Raw genomic sequence first — 26,163 nt, forward strand, 5'->3', positions numbered from 1 at the left:
AAGAGAAGAGAAGAGAAGAGAAGAGAAGAGAAGAGAAGAGAAGAGAAGAGAAGAGAAGAGAAGAAGGATTTCTTATTCCTTCTCACCTTGAAAACAGCGATGGCGTACGGATGGGGCAGCCCCTCCATAAGAACGCTCCTCTGGCCCCCCATGAAGTCAGCCCTTTCGATGCGGTCACTGTAGGCTTCAGTCCAGTACAGCCAGTGGTCGTCAGCTGTGATCCCATTGGGCCAGCGGACGCCCTCAGATACAATGCAGGACACATTGGTTCCATCCATGTAGCTCCGGTAAACACCAGCTGCTCGGTCACCCCAGTCAGTCCAGAACATCAGACTGTGGGACACATACAGTGTGAATTTAACTGGAATGTTTAGCCACCATCGAAAACTGATGTATTGCTTAGTTTTTATTATGGGAAAAGAATAAATCTAATGAAGTAATCACTAACACGGACACTTTAAACTGTCTATTGTCAGAAGTTACCAATGAACTCTGTAACACAAGTCTTCAAGTCCTACAAGTGGTAACAGTAATTTCATAACTCATGTAATATATTGTCATTGGGATTCATCACATATTTGATCAAAGGCTGTACAATGTCAGATACATACACTCTGCCTAGTACCTTCCTCCTTATAAATACAAGAGAGACTGAATATGAAAATGGCCTTTTTGCTCCTACTAAAACCAGACAGTTGAAAAAGCGGAAGCAAGTACAGTGAGACAGACAGAATTTCATTTTCTGGGGAAAAAAAAAGGAATAAGGGATAAATCAAACCAACAAAGGGAATGGAAATAGAGGTGGAACAGCTGAACTCATCTTGAATAAAAGCAGAACCATGTTTGCGGAAGTGAAAGCGACTCTTTGCGAGGGTGCATGGGAGAAGAATTACAAATGTGTGTTTGTATGTACACGAGTTACCTCTCTCCAGGCAGCAGAACCAAAGCTCGGGGATGTTCCAGGACAGAAGAGTTGAGTAGAGTGTGACGTAGATCGCCATCAGGGTTAGACACCTTCAAACACAAAGACAGTGATGCATTGCAGAGGTTGATAAGATTCAGTTTAAGACCTCTGGTAAACTTTGGATGGCAGAATGAAATCAACTAATAGAGTCACCAATCAACCTAATGAGCATGTTTTTGGTCTGTGGGAGGAAGCCGGAGTACCCGGAGAGAAGCCACGCATGCACGGGAAGAACATGCAAACTTCACACAGAAAGGCCCGACCCAGGAATCGAACCTGCGACCTTCTTGCTGTGAGGCACGCGCACTACCTGCTGCGCCACTGTGCAGCCCATCTGTTAGCATAACTGTTGTAATTTCTGATTATTTAAGCAAATCCATTCCTCAGAACCAAATCAGTGGGATGAGAAAACGAACAGGATCCTATACATTTCCTGTCTTTTAGCAGTGCTGAACACACTCACTCACACACACACACACACACACACACACACACACACACACACACACACACACACACACACACACACACACACACACACACACACACACACACACACAACACTTCTACCTCAATCTTCTGCGCTCCAGCATCAACCCAGTACAGCAGCCTACTGATGGGGTCAAAGGTCAGAGCCTCCACATTCTGCAGATCTTTCCTCACCACAACCTCCTGGCCTGTACTGCCGTTCAGACACAGCCGCTGCAGGTGAGAGGAGGAACACAGGTAAACCTTGGTGAGCCAACTGAAATCAAATGAGACTATCATGGTGCAATTCAGAATGCTGAGCATCTCATAAGTGAGCAAAAACATCAGCTTGTGTGTAGAAATCAGCTCCTCTCGCATCCCTGCACTCAAACCAACAAGCCTTGTTCCACTTGTGTTTGGACACTAAACAAACTGTTGAATCACTCGAGGCAGAGAAAATGTACTGTTGGTCTACCTGCCCCCAAGTGGAACTCCTCACTGACCTGTATGGTGTCCAGTGAGATGTCAGCCCAGTACAGGCAGTTCCTGTCATAGTCAAAGTCCAGAGCCACGGCCTCCCTGAGGCCGGCCAGAGGCAGGGCCTGGTCTGTGCCTGTGGCCAGGTCGTAGCGATGGATGGAGTTCCTCACAGCGTACAGGATGAACTCATTGCTCTCTGAAAGAGCACAGGAGACATGACTGATGGGAAAAGACAGTCACATGATACTGTACTGACATGATTATGAGTCTCCATCTATCTGCGTACCAAACCAAGCTTGGAAAAGAATACATAATTTCAAATAACATTTATGATGTGAATGTTTCTCAAACATAAACTTCCATATACAAGAAGCAATTCATAGAGGGACATTTTCCAGATTCTTTTAAGTCTTATTTTCATATTAATTCATTGTTCTTACTCCCAAACATTTCAGCGGCAGAGGTCAATTTTTAATGAGATATGGAGTTCCTGACTGGTATAACACAATATTTAATTTGTGTTTGGAAGAAAAAGTTTACAAGAAAGAAACTGCAAATAATAAGTTAAAGCTACCATATGCTGTTTTATAGACTGTTGTAAGTTATTATTCGACATGACCAAAGATTTCCTAAAGTTCACCTCCGACAGGACAAGGCAGCATTTCTCCATCCAGTCTGGACTCCACATCTCCTCCACTACAGCTGTCGCCTGACACCTTCCTGTACCTGCAGGAGGCACAAAAAAAATGTTTTTTCAGTTCAAACACTTGGTGGTGCTCTCACCAAACTCATCTAATGATGGCAACAGCCATGGAGCTAACTGCCGTTCCTCTCTCCACGGCAGTTAGGAAGCAAAAAGAACAAAGTCTGGACTGCATTCTAGGGAATTCTCAGGAAATGATAAACGAAAATGATAAATGGTTAAGAACGGAGGTCTTACTTATGTTATAAGCACCAAGTAAGAGGTCAGAAATTAAGCTCAATGTGACCAGATAAAACACAAAGATTCAAAAGAAAAAACAGGAACAGATTACTGGGATTTATCAAACAAGGGAATATGATTTTTTTTACTTGAAGCTCAGCTTTTATTCTCACCTAAATTACTTTGCCACTCCAACAGTTTTACGACAAACATGAATATAAATAAAAAATGTTGCCACATAGGATTCATCCATCTAGGTTTGGTCAAATTAGAGTCCATGATAGTTCTGAGAGGTCAGTGACTTGAAAATATTGAACAAAACCTGAGAATAGGTCAATAAAACACATTTACTCCTGGAAATGAATCCAGTAGTGCTGCAGATGCCAACATTCAGCTAATAAAGGACACAAAAGAACCCCACGCTGCACACTGCTGCACTTCAGAGTCAGACAATAGAAGCTTACCCTTTGCTGCGGCGGTAGGTGGTACCGACAGGACATGGCACTGGAGGAGCATAGAGGTCACCTAAGAACTCAGGGTCAGGCACACACACCTGCAGAGACAGGTCTTCACTCAGCTTGAAGCCGTAGTCACTGGACAGAGGAGAAGGGGGGGGGGGGGGGGGGAGAGGAGGAGGAGGAGGAAGAGGAAAGGTTGGGGAAGTAAACACAGAGAGAGAAAATACAGCCAGTTAGCTTGTGCACTGTGATGAATGAAACAAATGTACTGATTTGAGAGTATTGAAATTTCATGAACATACAAAAATCAGCCAGCAAGGGCTTCATCTTATCTTAAAAAGCTATTTACCAATCAACGATAAATAGAATAACAACTGTAAATATAGATATATAAAGAAAAATGCAGAAGAAAACGGAAGAAAAAAACCTTTTACTTTTGACTTATAGACAGAAATGACAAGTAATTGACAGGTTGGTCAAACAATTCAAGGATGATCAAAGGAACAGGACACACCTGAGTTCTGTAATATCACAGCAACAGAACACATACGTACACAATACACTAAATATATAAGTGAAGTATTTTTGTTATTATGGGGTATTTTATGTGCATGTGCAGCTTCCTAACCATTCATAGTCCTGGCGTGTGCAGGAGCAGTTAGAGATGGTGACGGGCCGGTCGAACTCCTCTCCGTTGAAACACGTAGCGTGGGGGGCTCGCCTCTTAAACGTGATCTCTCTGCCCAACAGACACTCGTTACCATGCTCATCTGACGGAGACCAGCGCTTGTAGTCAGCCTCAGAACATGGCACACCTGGAGAAAAAACAGACGACAGCTATAGATATTTGGCATTGACAAGGAACTCTGAGCTACTTGCTAATGTTCCCGGTGGTCCATTTCTCAATTGGTCTTCGATTTCGTTCTCCTGCAGCTCTGTAGAGGACTTCCGAGTGATGAGACACTCCATCTGGATGCCTTAGTTGAAAGGCACACAGCTCTTAGAAACACCTGAGCTTACATCTCTCTCCTTTTCTATGCCAGCTAGTAAAGATTTAGCCATATTATACATAATCATCCACCATGTCCTTTCAATATTTATTTCCCTTGCACTATTTGTATTGTTTACAATCTACAGAGCTTTGACTTGTACATATATATATATATATATATATATATATATATATATATATATATATATCATTTTATTTATTTATTTATTTTTTTTTAGTTGGTTGGTTATTGGTTGTCCTTGGTCTTAGTTTTTATGTCTATTCCTGTAGAAGAACAAACAAGAGCACTGTAAAAATTCTTGATTTACACACTGCACAATACTTGTATGCAGCACAAACAACTACCACATACTTGGTTAAAAAAGCTGATTCTATATTTAATGTAACAGCAATAAAATAATAATTCCAAAATCAGAAATTATAAATAGCTGTTGTTGCTAAGAGCTGAGGATCGCTAACATAAAAGCTCTCTACGCTCTCCCTCCCTCTCACTCTCCAACCTACCCAGAACGTCAGAGGTGTTGACCTGCAGGATGAGCCAGCTGTGCCTCTGGTCGGCGTAGGAGCCGAAAATGGTGAAGATGGTGCTCTTTTCCCCAGGTTCAGTCAGCAGCTGGTAAACATACACCTCCCTGTCTGAGAACTGAAAGTTGGTCCACGTCTCGCCTTCATTGGTGCTGAACCTGACAGGGACATGGCCAGTATTTAACCCAGTATTTTATTAAGCAACAATGTTTTTCAGCTGGATTTTTGATAGCCTGCATCTATTCTTTTTATTAAACCAGTTGCCAGAATTTCCTTTCTTCTGTCGCCTACACACTCATGTTTTCTTTTCAGAGAGAGGAAAGAGGAAGATACCATCATCAGGAAAAAAGACATCTATTCAATATGGGGTTAATGGGGAGTACACCAGGCATTAAACTTGGGTACACTTGTGTATATGAAGGCAAAACCAGGTTAGTGAGTAACCAGGGTAAGGAGATGGGATTCTCTCTGCATGTGAATGAGGTCAGCTGTTTTCACATCAATATCCTGTATCACCCTCCCATGAATACCAATAGCCTCCGATGTTGCTGTTGGCACAGAGGCGTTTTATGTTACCTCTGTTTACTGAGGGAAGGTTTGTTTACTTTTTCCCCACAACAAGCTGCTTCTCGTTCACACAATCTGCTCCTGCTGATTAATGAGCACATCCACTGGGGCAGGTGCCGTTTATGTGCTTCACTCCCCAGCGTTGTAAATGGAGGCCTTCCAGTCACAAAGCAGCCTCGCGGGGTTTTATGTTTGAAACCGTTAATTAAGGTGGCACCAGAACCAAATGAATGATAGATCAAGATTCTGGGCTCAAATCTGGTCCTTTTCTACCCTGGAGAAACATTTAAATGGGACATTTGGACTTACTTGAGATGTGTGGTGGCGCCTCCTTGTGCGATAGCCATCAGAATACCACCATGGTCTCCCCATGTGTAGAAATGTGGGCCTGCCAGTGCCTGGACGACAGAGTATGTTCAGTGAACCATCAGAACATAATGCACATCAGGATTAGCTAAATGATGCAGGTAGCAACACTGGACACAATCCCTGAGACAGAGTACAGTGCATTCTAAACTGTTCATCACTGGAAAGTCAGTTAAGGAATAAAAGTGTGTTTGATATGATAATAGGGCTGGATTACACTGAAAATCTTGATTGCTTTATTGGTTAGATTTCATGTCCTCACCTCCCTGTGAGAGATGTGGCTTCACTCTACTACCTAGAGGTCAAAATGTCTATTTCATTGGGTCTTTCAAGTCCAGCAAAATACACCTTCTTGGACATTTATATCTTTAGTTTGGGCAGAGCATCCAAGCAAACTGGTCATTTAGAAAGTAGATGTGAAGCCGCTTGGAAACTCCCAAATTCACGACTAAGTCAATACAAAGGGTTTGATGTCTAGTAGATACATCTGCAATCACAAAGCTCGTTGACCATCATCAACATACAGTTATCGAACTGCAACATGTCTTCAGTATCACTAGCAGCTGAACAAAGCAAAATGTTGAGTTGAATCCTCAAGGTCTAAAATCATTTAAAACTGCACTTATTTATATTTTCATATTAACAATGAGTCAAATGGCTACAGCTCATGGTTCCCTCTGCTCTGTGGCTTATTTTAGTCTTTTACAGCTCAGTGTTTTGTAGCTGTTTTCAGTGAAGAAATGAGACCTACTAATCAATCAATAATGCACTGCATCAATGACACATAAGCAAGCTCAAGTGTAAACTGATGTTCATAATTAGCTATTTGTAGATGTGCTTTGAAGAAAAGGTCAGTCCACACAAGCAGTGCACATGCTTCATAATGCCTGGGTACATACAGAGGCACTGACATGAAATTCATCGTGACGTGTTGAAAACTCTTTGACAGACAAGCAGCTTTTGTAAAAGCAGTGTTTTTCTTGTCATTTGTGTCAGATTTTGTACTGACCTCCTTCCATCGAGCTCCAGCGCTGCTGGATACATACACATTAGGTTTGTTGGCCAAGTTCCTGCCAACAGATCCTGCAACCAGAGGACAAAAAGGCATTTACACCCACACATTACAGGGGTTTTCCCTGAATATTACAGACTTGATGTGACCACCGTTTTTGCTTTCATATATGGAAAATGTGTAACCCAAGAACTCAAACCATAGCATTCTGTATCTTTTCATGCATGTGGCCTTTGTATGCGCTGAAAAATACTTTCCTTTGACAGTATGTTGTTAGAAATCAGCAGGAATGATCTGCTCAGAGGATTCACAAAGAAACATAATGAAATCAAACATGCTGAAATGGAAACTCAACTTCCAATTTTTTCACTTGTTTTTCAGAGACCTAACAAGAGAAGAGCCAACTGCCATGTCAGTGGACTTGTGAGGCCATAATGAGCACTGTAAAGCAAATCAAACTGTGAAACAGATAAAAGATGACGTCCACAGTTTGTTTCTGATCCTTTGCATTCGTGGTGAAGTGCAGTAAGTGGGGGTGTGGGTGGTGGTAGACCAAAGGTCTTTGGTGATCTTTATCAAATGGGGTATTTGTGTAGAAAGCATGAAAGTGTAAAGAAATGTGTTCAGTGGTATTGGATGGTGCAGGGCTCATGTAAAAATGTATGACGTGTTCTATAAATGCATCTCGTAGATGTCAGCCACATTGTCTTTCATATAGCCACTCCACTTTCATGTAACTAAAAAGATCTGTTTCATAAATTTGTATTGCTTTTAATGTCACAGCATGTCATAAGCATGCAGACAGTGTAACTAAAAAACATCAGTGCCTACACAAAATGATTAGAATTATTAGAATAAGCATTGCATTGGGCTCCAGTAATAACACTTCAAATAACATTTCAGCCTAAAGTTTGGGTTAGCTATATTTTGCCAACAACCACAGATGTCTTTCAGTTTCCCTGGCACAAAGTTGCATAATTATGTGCCATGTATGATGCATTTAACTTAAAAAAACTCAATGTCTTTCAAAATACATTTAAGTGTCTTACAACAAGAAACAACATCCTTTTTAGCCAGGCTAGCAGCACGGCTCTAGGGACCACAAAGTCAATACTACTTTGTTCCAGGCTGAAATGTCAGCTGTCGGGTGGACTGATGAAATTTGGCACAACCCTTCCTGTTCCCCGCAGGACGGTCACATGGCTGTGGTTTATGACCAAATATCTGAAAGACGAATGGCATTCACCTCAGCTGCAAATGTTTGCTAACGCTCTAATCTAAGACGGTAAATACTACCTCACACATCCATACAGTAATACCACACACACACACACACACACACACACACACACACACACACACACACACATACACACACACACACACACACACACACACACACACACACACACACACACACACACACACACACACACACACACCCCTTCAAAATGCATTCCTCCTTCCATCCATCAAGAACAATGAAATTTATGGACTGGATGATTAATACCAACAGTGTGTGCCTTCGACAGTTAAGAGTGGACAAACACCTGCTCACATCTGCACACATCAATCCTTGTTAATCAAATCTCATCTCCGGCTGAATGACTTGCAAAAGCGCAGATGAAAATGAGAGTAACATGGTTGTTGTGTTGAGGGATGTGAAAATGTCTCAGACATGGATTACGCTCTGTCTCTGTGTAAAATGGGCTAATGATTCTCATTAAATATTATCACATGAGGAGCCAGAGACTCAAGACAACAAGCAAATGTTCCAAAGCAGACTCTGCTGCACAAATCTGGAACTGGAAAACACAAACAGGTTGTCACTGTGTATGTGTGTTTCTGAAAGTTCTACCAGCATCAGTCATTTAAGCTGAGGATCGCTAACATAAAAGGAGTAATTTAACACCACGCTGAAAAACAGCATTTTGCTGCCCTGAAATATTCAGGCCTCTTTTAGGTATGGTCAGAAATGTGCTCTGTGTCACCTGTAACCACACCTGACAGCGATATTACTGAGTCCTGGAGTCCACGCAAAGTTCACTGCATCCAGGGGATTTTCAGGGGATGTTAAGTTTCTCTTCAGAGACAGAAACTGATATTTTTGGACAACAACTGCTGATAGCAAATGTATTCAGCCCAATCTCTCTAAAGTTGAGAAATCTCATGCCAAAGTGTTTCAGGGTGAGTCAGTGCTTCTTGCAGGGTTTTATTTTTGGACGAGTGGAGGAGTATTATCTTTGAAAATGCGATGATCCATGATGGTAATAATAACGGCAAGAAAGAAGAGAATAAGAAAATAACATATTGTTCACAAATGCTTGCATATCTATGCAGAATGTGACCAAAGTGTCTCCTCAGGTAAATTCTGGCAAAGTCAACCAGTGTAATAATGTCATGTCATGTATGCATGTTGAACACTTTTGTTGGTGTTTTTCTGTTTTTTTCTGATTTTTTTTTTATTTTGTCAGGTGTTTTTCCATTTCTCTACTTTTATTTCCTCGTCCTCAGAGAAACAAAAATTCACTTCAGCTGTATTCTGTTATACTTGGATTGACAAGTCATGTTGAATTTGGTGAACTACCAGCGCAGCATGCTGCACTGTAATAATACATAATCATAATATCTGTGTCAACATATGTTTGTAATAATTACAATAATTCTTAAATAATACTCTCAAACAACATACTGCTCATATGTGATTTTTGAGCAGCTTATTCAGGTTGTTGTGTCTGTAAAGATGGCCGTGCAGTTTGTGTATGTACATGCCAGCCTGTGTGAGTGTGTTTGACCCGTCGAGCACCCACTGGGTGCTGCAGCAGTAATCAGCCCATCTGTTTGAGAATGATTACGAAGCAAATGGCGACTGTGACTGCCAGTCCGCCCTACTCCTCTCTCGCTTTCTCCATGCCCATTATCTAATAAGAATTTAATTAGGGGGTGCAGAGGAAGCAGTGTCCTAGACACTGGAGAGTATCACCAAATCACTGATTTTCCCCAGCTGTGAAGAGGCAAAGAGGCTTCAAACTGCAGGCAGGAACTCGGCTTCTGCAGCCAGGCGGAGGCTTCACTCATCTGTGTGCAACATGTTGACACAGGTCTCCCTCTACTCGTGAATTTCAGGTTCTGAGAGAGACAACAAACTTCAAAATGCAACTAAACAAACTGCTGACAAACTAAACAGGAAGTGTCTAGGACTTTCTGCAGAGTGCAACCATATTTCCTGTGTTTTGGTTGATACAGGAAGCGGACCTTTACTGAGCCAAACTGAAAGGCAGCTCAATGGAGGAAGGCTTGCAGGTTGGTATTGCTCGTTTCCTGTGTAGGCCAATCTTATCGTTGCCATCAGAACAAGAGGAGGGTGCTGAAAAATAACAGATGCTTGAGTGGTTCCAGCTCTGTCAGTGCTCTGTCAGTCCTCCTCTAACAGATGGCATACAAACTCTCTTCAGCTGTCCTGACGAAAAGATACATAGATTCCTACCAACATTACATGTTGTAAAAGATTATTTTTCTGTCTATCACACAGATTCCAGATAATTCTAGCTGTACTGAGTAGTGTAGGAATGAGACTATGTGTGTCTTCAGTGAAAATTTCATTCATTTAGGTGTTTTGTACCTCAAATGGCTACACATGGAAGTTCAAATGAGGTACCAATAGTAGGTAGTATGGTGCTCACACTGAGCTGTGCTTGATTCCAGCACATACTGTGGATGTGTCGAGTGGATTTTTCATTCTGAGATTCTTGAAATACTGTCTGTATGAGTGATGTTGCTGCTGGTCCTCCCACCTGTGGCCATGATGAGTCCCGGTGCAGAGTCCTTGGATAAGATGGGCATCCTCCTCAGCTGGATATTGAACAGCTGGCTCCAGCGCTGGGCCAGGTGGAGAGAGCAACCTTTACTCAGCTGAGGAGAGGAGAGGAGAGGAGGGGAGAGGAGAGGAGAGGAGAGGAGAGGAGAGGAGAGGAGAGGAGAGGAGAGGAGAGGAGAGGAGAGTCAGATGATGTCGTTGAGTTGGTACTAAAAAAGGAAAGTAAGGTTGGAAATGTGCAGTCCAGTGCAACTGAGGTTTGACCCTTTTCTTCATCCCATAAACTACCAGCAGTTTATGAAAATTGCAATAAAACCTGAGAGACATTCTGCTGTAATGAGCTGTCATTGAAAAGACTTTCAATGGGAAATATTAAACAAAAAGTTTAAATTCTAGAATTCAGTGATTTGGTTGTGAATGATGGATATGAGCTTCTAGCAATTATTGTTTTGTCAGATCTTATGAGTGTGTGAGAGACTAAATCTAAAACTACAATGTTGAAGAACAAGGCTGTAACTACGATTAATACAACTCTTGATTTGTCTATCAAATCTTATATAAACTAAGGATGGTGTCATCTATGGAATGAAAAGGGTAAAATGCCTATCACAATTCCCAAGAGCATTAAATTACATATCTGCATTGTCTGACCAACAATGTCTTGATGAACCTGTTTGAGGGCACAAATTTGCTGTTATCCCCAACTGACATCCCACCTACTGTCCGCTGTATAATGTGTATGTACCCAGCCAAGTGTTCCTATGTTAATAATTTGGTTAAGGACACCTTTATCTTAATGTATCAAGGATGAAATAATCATGTGATAATCCCAACGGAGAATCACTAAGAAAGCTCTTGCAGTTTTTTATAGTAGTTGACATTGTACTTCAATGGTACAAATTCCCTCACTAATTTGCACTGAATCAAATTACCAAAACCAATCGACACACATTGAACCTCTGGCCCTCAGGGTAAGGGGCTTCAGGGCAATTGCCTGCTTTACCCCTAACAAACTCCATCCTTATGACCCCCAGTCCACAATCCAAATACAATATATTCCATTTACAGAGTCATGCAGGAAGTCAGTGCATTACACAAGCTTTTGCCAATAACAGTTTCCACTTCTCTTTCAACAGACGAATCCACGAATCACTTCAGCACTAGTACAGATGTAATAATGGAATCATAGTCCCTGCCCCGCCATCGACACTTCAGACACCTGCAAATCCACACCGCAATCATCTGTACAGCAACTCCACATTGATTGGAAGCAGAGGTCGAGTACTCTCTGCAGTGGCACAGTTGGGTGAGCAAAACACTGCTACAGGTGATTAGATACCTTAATCACACCTACCATAATAACAATGGATGATAATAAGCAACTAATTTCTGCTGTCAACAAACACAAATCAAGAATGAAAGTGGGTCAATCAGGGTCTGTGGGGGTACCTGGCAGTCCACAGTTCCTCCCAGGCTGTCGGCAGCAGGCGGCTGAAGCAGCTCCCACGTCCCTCCCTTGTCAAAAGTGATGACAGATCGCATGTTGTCTTCGCTGACCGAGCCATTGATGAGTGTGGCGATGAAGACTCCTCGCAGCCCCTCCACTCGGTGCAGGTCTGCAAAAGGCTCGTTGGCAAAGTACCTGAAACAGAGATGGGATACATCATCATCAGGGTCAGGGAGGAACACCAGAATTTGGGCTTATTGTACCTAAGTTAATGATACACCAGAAAATGAAGGAGCAATGCTTTCATTTAAACACTCTTTACTTTTAGAATAGAGATTTGTGGTAATTCCAGCCTTGATATGAGTGAAAAAATATTTTTGCTTACTAATTTCTTGCATATATTCTTTAAAAGTCACTGCTATTCCCTGTACACATCTGTGTTTGCTTGGCTTAAGAACACTGAGGGCAAACACAGGTGAAGTAAAAGCATTTTGAATTTACAGTTGTATGAGGCAACACACAACAGAGGCATAAACAGGAAGCCTGAACTACATTACCCAGAAATGATGCAAGAAAACTGCATGCATGCATACTACATACATGTGTTAACCAAGTCATCCAGCACAACATGTTTTGTGTTTACATAAAGAGAAAGAAAAGGGATCCACAGCTAATTCACGAACAGAAGACACGGTGTCAAATAAACAGAAAAAATTATCATTAGCAGGCAAACACCTGAGCCAGCACTGCGTGCCTGCTTCTGCCAAAACAACGCAGGATGTCCCTGATGTGATTGTGGAGAAGACTGAGTAGAAAAACAATGAATAGGGAGCTCAGAGTTCAGGTGCAGCTGTGGCATCAGATCAATAGATGCTCTTTTATTAGATAAAGAAGCATTACTCATCTGTACTTGCAAAGCCTTTGTGTTATCAGTGCTATCAGGCATTTGTAATGGGAACTAGAGGTCTTCCTGTCACTACCTGAGGTTGCTAGGGGAACTGATCAATTACTCGCAAGCCTGCAGATTGTGCTTAGTTTGTCCTGCAGGTACACACCAGATGCATTTCTATAGATTGGAAAATTTGCTTGATGGCATTCATGACTTACATAAAGACAAAAAGAGGAGATTAATTACTGCTATTTCTCAAACTGAAGGTTCATTCTTGACCTTGGAAATAGCAGTTAATAATACTAACTAAAGCATTTTCTGGAGATTTCAACTGAATCACCCACTTTCATCAGCAGATGAAGTTTGCTCTGATGTCATGGAAATGGATGTGCTGGCATCAGGCAACTGAGTTACTGTCAAACTACTTTCACGCTTGATGCCAAGGTCAGGCTACACAACATTCTTATCTCCTCAGATGGTCAAGAAATTCTTGCTGTGACTTGAACTCTGAGCAATCATCATTTGCCATCTTTCATAACTTGTGTGACGTACACAGGTGACCTGCAGGGTGCCATGGGCCGAATTCACCACCAACACCAACAACAAATTCTGGTCTTTATAAAGACAGTTTTGTGAGTAAAAGTGAACCTGGAAGCATTCATGGTCCCTCAGCAGCCCATCTCTTCCTTCCCAGTCAGAATGAGGGTGAGTGTGTGCATGAGCAGCTTGCAGAGGAGATATTGCACCCAACAGTGTGACTCATTTGGTATAATGTAACATAACAGTGTGACATTTACAGCTGTGCACAGGAGTGCTCCCTGCACCTGTTGGTCAATGTCACCAAAGAAAACATTTGAAACTAGGCGAGAGGCATCCCAGATGCTGTGCCTGTTGTCTTCCAACGCGGCACACTACATGGAATAAACTGAGTGAACATCATCCCCAAATATCTTCTTCTCTGTTTTTTATTTAGCATAACACCTGAGTATTAGAGTATCATCATATAAAGTAATGAATCATATGTCAGAACAGACAAGAAGTCCTGTAAGTGCTCTGAAAGCAACGGTAAAGGTTAGCGAGTCCACGTGTCAACAGATCCACCTCCACCTCCATCTCCATGACAACTGAGCAAGCTCCATCTGCTGATAGGATCATATGATACAGCTGAAGGCTCTTCAAAAGGTTAGCAAATGGACATTGTGGTGGCATTTTTTTTACTAAACTGCTCCAGTTTAAAGCTGCTTCATACTTCTACTCAGCTACGACTGAGAGGAATATTATGGCTCATGACCAAAAGTGTAGTGTCTTTCTACAATGAAATCATGAAAACATACAGCATGCTATGACTGATTCAGTGTCCCTGCCAAAGGCTGACGAGTGAGTGTGTGTGTGTGTGTGTGTGTGTGTGTGTGTGTGTGTGTGTGTGTGTGTGTGTGTGTGTGTGTGTGTGTGTGTGTGTGTGTGTGTATGTGTATGTGTGTGCAGTACCTGATCAGTGTGTTGCTGCCAGATCCCTCAGGACTGTAATAGAGAACATTCTCCAACGACAGAGAGAAGGACAGGCCCTGTGTGTCTGAGATGTACAGGTGTGTGACGTTGTTCATGTGGTTCACACACACAAACACTTGGTCCTCTGAGGCATCTGCTATGTAGTACTCCTGTTAGGAAGAGCGGGAGAGAGAAGAGGTCATCTTTACTTCACTGACCTGCTGCCTGATTAGACTGAATGGCTGGACACAAAGTGAAAAGCACAGTGGAAACATGGACTTGTATTCTGTACAATGTAGTGTAGGTGGTTCTTCCACCAAAATCAGAACATCAACTGTGTCATATACTTTTAGAAACAGAAGCACACTGCTCATATGCAGCTTGCTTAGTTCAAATAATCCACAGTGTACTGAAATAGACAGACAGAGTGAAGCGGAGCTGGGGATGGGATGATACTGACTGACTCATCTCTGACTCAAGAGCAATCCAATCACCGAATGTATTCAAGCTCATAAACTTTTAAACGTAACATGTTTCAAAAGCTCGGTACAAAACAAACAACAGCACAGCAAAGAAATGTTGAGTGTGAAGGCCCTGCTGACTCAAACACTACGTGTGGTAATATTTCAGTATGACAACCATGACTTTCAGTATTTGACCACAAAAAAACACTTAGTTGCTGCTATTTTCTGTCATGCACATTTCTGGTGTGCGTATCCACACCCTAGACACTACTAAGGATGGTCTTTCTACAGATGTCAGAAAAATGGTGGGTATTCCACTGGGGAGAATGAATCCCCACACCGCTCAGAGCAAGATCATGTGCTCTGTAACCTCAAACTGATGGCAGCACTTTCAGATCTGTCTTGAAGTGTGGCTACGAGAGTGTGTGTGTATGTGTGTGTCCCCAGCCTGAGACATTAATGTTTCTGATACATAAAGCTGTTAGTATGAACAGATTTGTTCCTCAGTGGAACGTGCGGGTGAGGTATTCACCAAACTTCTCTGAGGGAGGAATGAAATCCACAAGCAGTTCAGAGCAGTTGTACCAGTCGATACAGACAGTCCGCCTGTCACCACAGCGGAAAAACACTCGTTTGACTCAAGAATCCAAATGCCTTAATCTGACACCTTTAAATGTGATACAGAGATCAACTCAAATGTAATAGATAATATAACTGAGGCCTGGTTCAGACTACGCAGTATTTTTGTCTTTTATGGAGGTCACTGTGTCAGATCAATGATCACAGTGCCACAAACTCTTGCTGTGTCTTGGTCAGATGACTGGCAAGACTACATGTATGACCCCGACCAATCACAGCACGTCTTATTTCACGATCATGCACAAGTTCAGTTGTCACTGGGGAGGTGAGTGAAACAATGAGCTCTAACATTAAAAGCAAATGCAAGAGGCAGTGTAAACCTATTCTGTCCTTATTTCTACATCTACTGTTTAGCATCCCGATAACTTTTAGCACAGGTACAACGAGTTTCACAGGCAGGAAGTTTATTTCCATAGTTATTTATTCTACAAGGAGCAGCCTTGGCTATTTCTCGCTAACATTTGTCTTTTTTGACTTGGTCACTGTATTCCCTCAAGGACACGTAAAATAGGCAGGGGTACTGTTGCCACAGTTCAATGAACTTTTTCTGTCTTTCATTGTCCCACCTGACAGCAGCAACCTCCTCCTCCTCCTCTCCATGGCTGCCTGACTGCGCTCTGGAGAGAGCACCTGATAAAGGTCAGGAACACGTTGTGGGAAATTTCACACTAGGTGTGTCATGACAAAAAAATTCTGACGTGCTAGTCTTTGCGTCGGGCTGTCGTGGGGCATCCCCACATCGTTCAGAATGTCACATCATGCAAGTATAGATGCCCGATTCTCCTGCACGATCAGCAGAGACACCGGTAATTCAGCGGCCACAATAACATCGTCTCAAAATCAGGCTAGAACAGTCTAAACCAGGCATAGGCCAAACCTAATGCTAAGTGAAGATTCTGTTCATCAACTCATCATTTCTGCCAATTTACCATGAAGTTTTTAAGACTTAAAAGCACGTCTCCATTTCAGTGGTCTTTGTTAGGAAGCTTCTGTCACTCTGGAAGCTGTTTCAGAGTCTTCATGAAGATCTATGTCCGGGATCATCTTCTGTTGCACCTAACAGTGTAACATCACCTACTGTAGCCTCTAATTCCCCTGCCTCATATCTCCATGACTGTCATGTCCCCTTAAACTCATATTAGTCATGTACTGCTTTAGTTTACAAAGATATTTTTTAGAATCTAACTTCATGTCAGAACACCTGCTCTTTATTTATGACACACTCACGTTCTGCTCAGGGGACACATTGTGAATGAGAGTTACCCACGAGTGGAGCAGAACAGTAGGTTTATTTAGCAATTTGAACAAGTGGTTCATTCATCAGGTTGAAATAAGGTAAAAAGTAAGTTTGTCCAGTTCAGAGAGTTCAGTGAAGAACAGTCCTCAAAGAAAGAAGCAAAGGGACTCATGCTGTTTGAAGTATCTTACTCTGAGACAATCTTCATTTCTGAATTATTGATGCAGCACATGTAAAAGAAACTCACTGTGATTGGATGTCGGGTCATAAACTGGGCAGCTTTCATTGGCTGACGATTGTAGGAGACCCAGAGGTGAACTGACGAAGGTTCATGGCTGCCAAATAGTTTCTGGAGAGGCAGAGAACACAAACATAGACACAGTTCATTCATTTACTCTTGGTTTATGTCAAACCCTTGAACATTTCACAGGCAGCATAGTAAGATAGTCTGAACTATTGTTTCTCCGCAGCTCCAACTTGGAATTGACATAGAGGCATCGTCTGTCACTGAGGAAAGGATTAGCACAAATCTTCTTTTTTTTTTTTTTGGTACTTTATTTTTATATTTTTATAAAAGGAACATAGACAACATACAGAAGAGCATAGAACGAGCATTTGGTCACCTATACATTCATTCAGACATTATACTGATGGAGTTACAAATACATGATGGCTCGACGAGCATCTCTTGTGGACATGTACACAATCCATTTTTCCCAATAGTGCAAATATTTATCAGTCTGTAGATTTAACGAGAAGGTCATCCTTTCCATATTTTGAATATTGGTCACAATATCGATCCAGTCTGACTCTGCCGGAGGTGTGGGCTGTAACCAGCTCCGAGTTATGGTTTTCTTACTGGCTGCTAAAAAAATTTTCAAAAGATATTTGTCTCGTCCCGGTATATGGGGTGCAATATTCCCCAAGTAGATTGTGGAGAAAGAGCTGTTGATTTCATCACCAAAAATATTTTGTATTACTTGTGTGATCTTTTGCCAATATGGCTGAATAGCTGGGCAGCTCCAAAATATGTGAAAATGGTCTGCTAGCTGTTCACCACAGTTCCTCCGTCACAGTCCCCTGGCCGTCTCCCCTGTCTGTACATATTTTAACTTAGGGGTTATAAAATATCTAACCAGATTCCGCCAGCAGAAATCTCTCCAGAGACCAGAACTAGTAGAAGTTGACTGCACAGAGCAAATATTCAACCAATCTTCTTCTGTGATGACAGTTTGAGATTCTTTCTCCCATTTTAATCAATTAAATTGAATATGGGAGTACAGTTTTGAAACAAGTTTCCTATTGTCCTTGTTTTTGTACATGTCAATAAATATGTCAATTAAGTTGGTCTCACATTCCTCTAGTGATTTTATCTGATCATTATAATAGGATCTAGTTTGAAGGTACCCAAAGAAGTCAGTTTTTTCTAGCCCATATGTGTCTGAAATTTTCTGAAAACTATCAAATTCTCCCTTGGATATAATTGAGCAGTAAGAAGTCATTCCCCTCCTAGATTAGCACAAATCTTGATGATCAAAAGTAAATGTAAACTGACTGGAGGAAAGCAGGACAGCACCGTCCCCAGGCAGAGAGGTTATGGATAGGAAGAGACTTTAGTTTTCTGGACTGTCCTGATGATGTTTTTCTGTCTTAATATCGCAACAGTAAAGAGCTCAGCAGCTGAGTGAGAAAACGTTACATACACAGACTTAAAAGACTCCCAGTGGGACACAAAAATCTGTGTGAGTGTGTAAGTGAGAGAGAGGGGGAACATCCAAGGGCACGTCTTCATTGTCATTACAAATACATTAGGAGACTGGCTGCTGGAAGGAGCAGAGCTCTGATCTTTTATGAATTACAAGCAAGGAGACCAGACAGACAGACTTGAGCGAATCTCATTTCTGTGCGCCTGATAAAAAGAGCCAGTGAGGGAGAGATGGAGACATCTTCTGATCAGAATCATGGGGTATACTCCAGATTTTTGGATAAGGAACTCTTGAACATAACACGTGCAAAGGGATGACGGATGATGCATACTTGCAGACTTCAAAAAAATACCAACTTTAAGAAGTCCTTTAGTCTCATATTGAGCTTTTAAAATGTATTTTTCATCAATCAAGAGAGAATTCTGTCAATTGTAAACCTGTATGGATAAGTTCATTTGATACCTCAAATGCATCACGGAAATATACCAAACAAGCTGATCCGTACGGGGTGAAATCACCTCATGCCAACGGTCCGTTAACAAAGTCGTGGTTAGTCCTCAGCCTGTGAAAACATGCTGCATAATGTCTTCTGTGTCTCTGGAGGAGCTTTATCAAGTCTGAGACAACGACCCGGATAATGTCACAGCAATGTCATGAGGCTTATCACTGTTTGGGCTCAGACACAACACAGAGTGCCTGTTTTGAGTTTAAATACACAGGCATTTACAAGGAAGGAATGGTCTCAGACCTTCATCAGAGCTGAATCAGAAAGAACCACACCCACCTCACGCAGCGACTGCTCAGGTGTGAGGAGGCGTACGAGGAGGTGAGGATGAAAGCTCTCTATTGTTTCACACTTCCCGTCACTTTTGGAGAGTCAAACCAAGTGCAACACCATAAATGTCAGCATGGTGAGGCTGAAAGTGTGCGTCGTTATCCCCATTTAAATGATCACCATGTCTCATCTCTGTGACAGCGAGACTTTCACTCCGCCTCTGAGTGAAGCCACTTTCCACACATTTTTCTTTAGACATGGTTGAATGGCACTTCATACAAGAGAGTTTGTTTCAAGCATATCCTACCCTTCAAAGTCACAATATCTCAGTTCTCTGCTATTTGGATATTTACCGTTCCTTTTTTCTTGTATTTTGTGAGTCCCCCCAACTTCAAGTAAGTGCAACATTTAATCACTGTAGCAGTCCTTTAAGAAGAAAACACATCGAGGCTCAATAATGGATAAAATAGGTTATAATGTCAAAAATGTAATGATATGATGTGAAGGTCTGAATGGAAACTAATTAGACTTTTGTTCGTGAATCATCACCAAACATACTTTATATACAATATACAATGAAACAACAGCTAGATGTCTGTGCACACTGAAAAAATTCACCGTAACCCAGTGCATCATTACCATCAGTAAAGGACAATATCAAACTCTTTTCACAGGCAACTCGAGTCCCTGGTGATCAGGGATAGACACCACTTTTTAAGACCAACTACAAGTACTTAGATTGGGGTATTTGCTGATACTGAGTACCAATACAAGCATTTAATAATACCATTGCAGTTCAAACACATGCACTGACATCATGCTAGGTAACTACTCATGAAGGCTCAAATTTTAGAAATTCTACTTTTTATCTCCCACTTGCACTACAATACTTGCCAAAATGTGATTTAATCCTCTTAACTTCCTTATCCCTGAATGAGTATGACTGTAAAATTCCACCTGGCAAGGCCTTTTTTTGTGTGAGATGACGAGAGACCCTATGTTTCTCCTTCATATTAGATCTTTGAAATTAAATGTTTAGCCACAAAAAATACTGCTTTATCTCCACTTCTCATTCTCATGTAGAACCAGAAGAAATGTGTCTGTTTTCCTCTCTGTGAATAAACCAGCTCTGTGCTTACTAAAGCTGTGCTCTGTACTCCTAAATGCACTGTCACACTTTTTGTACTCTCTACCTGTTCCATTTCCTTCCCATCCCTCGCCCCCTCAGCTGTAAATTCATTTTGTGATTGTGGCTCGGTTCAAACTAACTAGAGGCAAGCAGCTCCATTATTTTACTTTGGATTAGTTTGGACCAGCCTGTTCAAGGCTTTAGCAATAACACCTTCTGCAGAGTGAGAGAAAACATAGAGAGAAAAATGAAGAAGAGGCAGAAAGAGGCCTTCAGTGAACACGCTTCTTCTTTCGCTCTTATTTCCAAAGCGGCATTCATCGTTTCTTCATAGAAATGTGAAAACAAATGCAGTGTATCCTGTGCTGCTTGTTTCCACTCACATACTGGTTAGATAAATATAAAGAGCCAATCCTGAGCAGTTATTAATACATGCTGGAGATCACATATCACAAGAACGCTTTCTTCCCAACTCGTCAGACTATTTCTTCACAATATTGATATGTCTTTCAGTTTAACTGGGAGATTCACAGCAAAATCCTTTCCAACCCTTTGTTGGTCAAGAGAACAAGAACAAGAGCCCCACTCATGACTGGATATTAAAGAATGGAGGTTTTTATGTTTTTTTTTTCTTTACACCAGACTGACAGCCAGAAGCTTAACTTCGGCCTGTCGTCAGTTTACCGGCACAATTAATGTTAATTAGATGAAGTTGATATAATCCCATGCAAGTGAGGTTCATCGTTTCAACCAGTGAGCGCAAATGTCCCTGCAATTTAAGTCTAATAATGTTACCCACATCACCCTTGGTTAGTAAACAAAGAGTGAGAGGAGATAAAAGGTTTGATAAGAAATTTGTAGGTATTTTCATATACTGGATTTCAGAACTCAACACTATTGATACGCAGTATAGAATGATATGATGTAGATTGGATTTTATATTTTTCTAAATAGAACTGATCACTGGGTGGCTGCACGGTGGGGCAGCAGGTAGTGCGCGTTCCTCACAGCAGGAAGGTCGCCGGTTCGATCCCCTGGTTGAGCCTTTCTGTGTGAAGTTTGCATGTTCTTCCCGTGCATGTGTGGGTTCTCTCTGGGTACTCCGGCTTCCTCCCACAGACCAAAAACATGCTCATTAGGTTGATTGGTGACTCTAAATTGCCCCTAGGTGTGAGTGTGAGTGTGAATGGCTGTGTGTATGTGCCCTGCGATCGGCTGGCGACCAGTCCAGGGCGTACCCCGCCTCCCGCCTGTTGACAGCCGAGATAGGCTCCGCCCCCCCGCGACCCTGAAAGGGATAAGCGGCATAGAAAATGGATGGATGGATAGAACTGATCACAGAATTGTTTCTGATTCCAATTATACAATTTTATCATCAGAAAAACGTCTTATCAGCCTTATCGCTGGACAGCTCTGTTGCTATATGGTCTCATTCTAAATACTGTTAAATATTGACGTTTCACCCTGACCAGATCTCAGATCTAGTTGAAACACTAGAAATAACTCCTTCGATTTTATAACATGTACAGTTACTGAAGTTACTCAAAGTCTCAATGTTGGCTCACGGCAACATTCACTGTGTGTGTGTGTGTGTGTGTGTGTGTGTGTGTGTGTGTGTGTGTGTGTGTGTCTTTGAAGGATTTGTGTCCATCCTTGACTGCCTGAGCATCCCCAGTCTCCAGCAGAGCATTTCAGCCTTTCCCATTCAGTCGATTGATTTATCTAGTGTAGTGCCCACATCGACTGTGTTGTGATGTGAAAGCAAAGCAGCAACTCCACTGAGACAAATGGAAGGAGGGGAGCACATGCAGAAACATACATGCAGAATGATAAAAGGGCTGAAACACTGATTATAAATGTCCACATGGTATAAAATAAGGTAGAAGAGAAGCAGTACTTTTCCTTTTGAGAGGTCTACTTGACTTGAGAAGAATTTCAAAATGAATGTGCATTACTACCACAGTGATCAATAATAATAAACTACTCCTATCCACTGCAACTCAGAAATAAAATGTGGGTTTGGAACTGAATTTTGTCCTACTGCTTTACCCCATATACTCTAACCAAGGTTTTCAGGTCAGTTTACTTTGTGAGTCAAGGGAAAAATGGACGGGAGAATGTCGACTATGTATTTTCACATGTGAGTGGCATGGCGATTATATATTTTTCCACTGAAACCACAGACTGCGCTGCAATGGCAACTTAAAGTGAGCCACACATTCCACCCTATGCTCATGTTCTCTCAAACTGATCCTCTTTAAACTCTGAAAATCCCTGAAATGAGATGTGGTTCTTGGGCAACTCAGCTCGGGTGGCAAACAACAAAATTACAATAGCTTTTAATGGAATATGGCATTCTACATAATACTGTATCCTAAGGATGACTGGAAAATTGGATGAAATCTTTGCAACTGATGTTAATACTCAATTTTGTCCCACTGAACAGTGCAGCTCATATGCACCATCCACTGCTTAACAAAACAATGCTGATATTCCTCACAAGTCATGGCAGGCCATCAAATCTCTCAAGAGCATTCTTCTAAATTAGGTTGGCTTAAGAGGGGTCGCACAAACTACAGGTCAGGATTTAATGTTAATATGTAATGAGCCTACCAACTACAGCTTTCAGATATCTACATCTCTTTCATTTCCAGATTAACAGAGTTCATACAGAAAATGCTGAAATTAGGGAAACCTTATCTTTATGGCCACGCATGTGAAGATGTGTGTCTCAACTACAAAGCCTGGTTACAGGAGTCCCACAGGGCTCAGTCCTGGGCCCCTCCTCTTCTCCCTATACACAAGGGTGCATGGTTCTGCTTTACACTTGCGTGGCTTCTCCTCCACTGCTTTGTTGACAACACCAAGCACTATTCTTCTCATTCCTTCAATCTGATCCTCAGACAGAGCCACGCTTCACTGCTTGCCTGGCAGGTATCTTGGAGTGGATGTCAAGGTACCAAAGGCATCAGTATTCTTCAGCTTGGTGCCTGCTGGATCATGGAACAGTTGCTCAAACCTCTTCTCCCACACTTTTCTGATGTTTCAATAAGGAGGGCAGTGTTCAACAACAATTAGAATTTATTTAATTTTAAATGTATTGCTTCATGTACTTATACCCATTAAGCATAATACATAATACATACACTTCGCACAGTGATTGGCTGGTTGAGCAGAGTTAAGAAAGTTGGCAAGGTTTAAACGTGTCTCTTTTGTCATCTTCACACAGATACTTCCTTCACTTTTGTGTGTATAGCCAAGAGCAACACTGTGGCTACCTTAAAGGAGATGGCTTATCTCCATTGGATCATTTATCACACCTCTGTCTGTACAACAGATTTTCACCCCACATTCAAGTGTAGCCATTTGGAGCAGTTAGATAGACAACAATACACTGTATGAACTTGTTTCAAGCATACATCTGTCTAAAAGCTCAACCTTTGCAAGACTGAGCTGGTGTTCCTTTCAGTGAAGTTAATGATTGATGCCAGCACTGGCATCTGTCCATCATCACTGACAATACTGTAGTGATATAACTGGACAGCAAGGAACTTGGGTCATTGTGAACAAACATTGCAGCGGCAGCCTGCTCCTGTAGATTCCTCCTCCTCCTCCTCCTCCATCACTAGGCGCTCGTCCAGGCACTTTTCAACTCCTGTCTGGATTGCTACAAATGCCACCGAGCTGGAGCCCCTGCATCAGCCACCACAAATCTACAGCAATATTAAATTTTCAGGGTTCGTTAACTTGTGTATTTCTCATGATGGTCATTTCCAAATTTGAATTTTTTGCAATGGTATTTTCATATTACAGTGACAAAGAACTTCTTTGTCAAAACATCATAGAGGTTAAAGAACTTCTTCAGAAGCTTCTTCACTGATAATCTTTTACAGTAACAGGTTAGCAAGCTAGAAAGTAGCCAAGTGAAGCCTTTTGCCGTCTCCATTAATCATGTGACTCTCGCCTCGCAGGTCGCAGCTGTACCTCAACAGTCTCCCACCCGTAAAGCGCCAGGTGCTCAACCATAAATAAAACCCAATTTCTCTCCCAAGCTGTAGTATTTAGTATTCAAACTGAATCAGATGGATGTTTTTAAGGATTTATATGAACCTGCCTACACCAACACACAAGTGCACCCTTAAAATTTCCTTGTAACCCAAAAGGCCACACAGTGAGAGTGCCACTCCCTCACAGTAAACAGCCACACGGTGACATTTGTTAATGACTGGCCAAGAGAAGAGCGCATGTTCACTGTCGCCTTTTTTTTTTTAAGGCTGACATTTTATTATAACGAAATGTACCTGCGCTGATACCAAAACAAGCTGGAAATGTCACAAGCCAAATCCTCTAAGGCAAAGTGCTTTCTGCTTGTTTCACCGAAATGCTGTTCGGTTGAGTCCTATCAGAAACTTCATGTGCTTTACAGCTGAGGCAATGAGGCTCCCTCTCTGCTCTATCCCAGCCTTTATCTTTGGGTTCATCTGTTACATATTCATGACCCACTGGCCCAATGCACCTCAGGCAACGCTGTTATTCATACAGGCTTGTAATACAGCATAAAGTCAACATCTTCTCTTTTATATCTGCAATCTCTCTGCTCATGAGGATTTCAGGTATTTAGGTAGGTGGTTTAATATTAAGTGTTTTTGTCTTTTGTCATGCATGTCGGACTCTTTAAAACATGTGCGGCATCAACACACCAGACCAGTCTGTTTAATGTAGAAGTAGTTAAGATCTTTTTGTCCCTTGTGAAGTCTAGTGCTTGGCTGTAAATTTTACAGAGAATGGATGAAATATAAATGTGATTCAAGCCAGATTAATATTCAGGGATGTGATGAGTTTTCAGGAGTCTACCACAGTTTCAAAGAAAACATCAAAGTAAAGTCATTCCAATATCACCTAACGCTTGAAAATCTATATTTCTGTACTACCCAAGGACGAAGGTTTGGTATCAGAAGTGGGGGGGCAAAATTAAATTAGCACTTGTGAAGACATGTGAATACTTTTTAATATATGTTACACATCCACTTGTATGTTATTCCATGCACCTGAATGCTTGTTGGCTGGTGGAATGTATGCTGTGTATTCTGAGTGTTGACGTATTCCTAAAACCTTTTACTTGATCTACTGAGGCTGGAATTGTACCTCATTTGTACATTATCTTCAACAAAAGTCTCTGCTAAATGAATTAATGCAATGTAAATGTAATATATTTCATAAATAGATTAAATGATGATGTTATCAGAAACTATGCAGTGATTGTAAAAAAAAAAAATGCTTTTTTTAGCCTGAATTAGTGTCTGCGGATCTTCCTCTAAGAGTGCGTGAGGCCCCAAATAAGATCAACCAGTCAGATCACATTATGCATGTAGTCTGAGAGGCAAACCCAAGGCAGAAAACATTTGTAAAGCCTATTGCTGTGAGCACATAACAACCACAGGCACACAGAATAAGCACATGCGCATTTTTATCAACTCTAGTGAGTTACACAAAATGAAAATGGGTGGGGGATGCTCCCTGTTCTCTGTGGAAAGCCACTGATAGAGCCCTACCTTCTGACTGATTGACAATGAGAAATTACATAATGCAACTACTTTATTCATTGAGCAGCAATATTAATCTGGCAATTTCCTGTAAAACACCAAGACTCAGAGGACAGTGCCAGGAATTTTCAGGAGTCTGAGGTATTCACTGAACTGAGTTGTTTATGGAACTGCAAGGAAGCAATGGCATCAGAAGCCACTAGAAAATATGCTCTACTTTGATGGCAGGAATCATTCCTGCTCCAATCCCCACTT

The 26,163-nt window shown here is 41.7% G+C and overlaps 1 protein-coding gene across 3 annotated transcripts in view; it reads right to left on the reverse strand.

Annotated features, from left to right (window-relative positions):
• The window catches only part of sorl1 (sortilin-related receptor, L(DLR class) A repeats containing), a 92,564-nt gene that overhangs the window by 22,946 nt on the left and 43,455 nt on the right, over positions 1-26,163 (reverse strand). For all 3 annotated transcript variants that reach the window (XM_070971248.1, XM_070971247.1, XM_070971246.1), the window contains exons 7-20: positions 17,003-17,104; positions 14,416-14,585; positions 12,041-12,233; positions 10,569-10,686; positions 6,772-6,845; positions 5,706-5,794; positions 4,809-4,987; positions 3,921-4,107; positions 3,299-3,427; positions 2,553-2,638; positions 1,936-2,108; positions 1,535-1,666; positions 923-1,014; positions 87-333 (exon numbers count right to left, since the gene is read on the reverse strand). In XM_070971248.1, coding sequence (XP_070827349.1) covers positions 87-333; positions 923-1,014; positions 1,535-1,666; positions 1,936-2,108; positions 2,553-2,638; positions 3,299-3,427; positions 3,921-4,107; positions 4,809-4,987; positions 5,706-5,794; positions 6,772-6,845; positions 10,569-10,686; positions 12,041-12,233; positions 14,416-14,585; positions 17,003-17,104 — 1,971 coding nt within the window. The remainder of the gene's footprint in view (positions 1-86; positions 334-922; positions 1,015-1,534; positions 1,667-1,935; positions 2,109-2,552; positions 2,639-3,298; positions 3,428-3,920; positions 4,108-4,808; positions 4,988-5,705; positions 5,795-6,771; positions 6,846-10,568; positions 10,687-12,040; positions 12,234-14,415; positions 14,586-17,002; positions 17,105-26,163) is intronic.

Source organism: Chaetodon trifascialis, chromosome 9, assembly GCF_039877785.1.
Source record: "Chaetodon trifascialis isolate fChaTrf1 chromosome 9, fChaTrf1.hap1, whole genome shotgun sequence".
Classification (NCBI taxonomy): Eukaryota; Metazoa; Chordata; class Actinopteri; order Chaetodontiformes; family Chaetodontidae; genus Chaetodon; species Chaetodon trifascialis.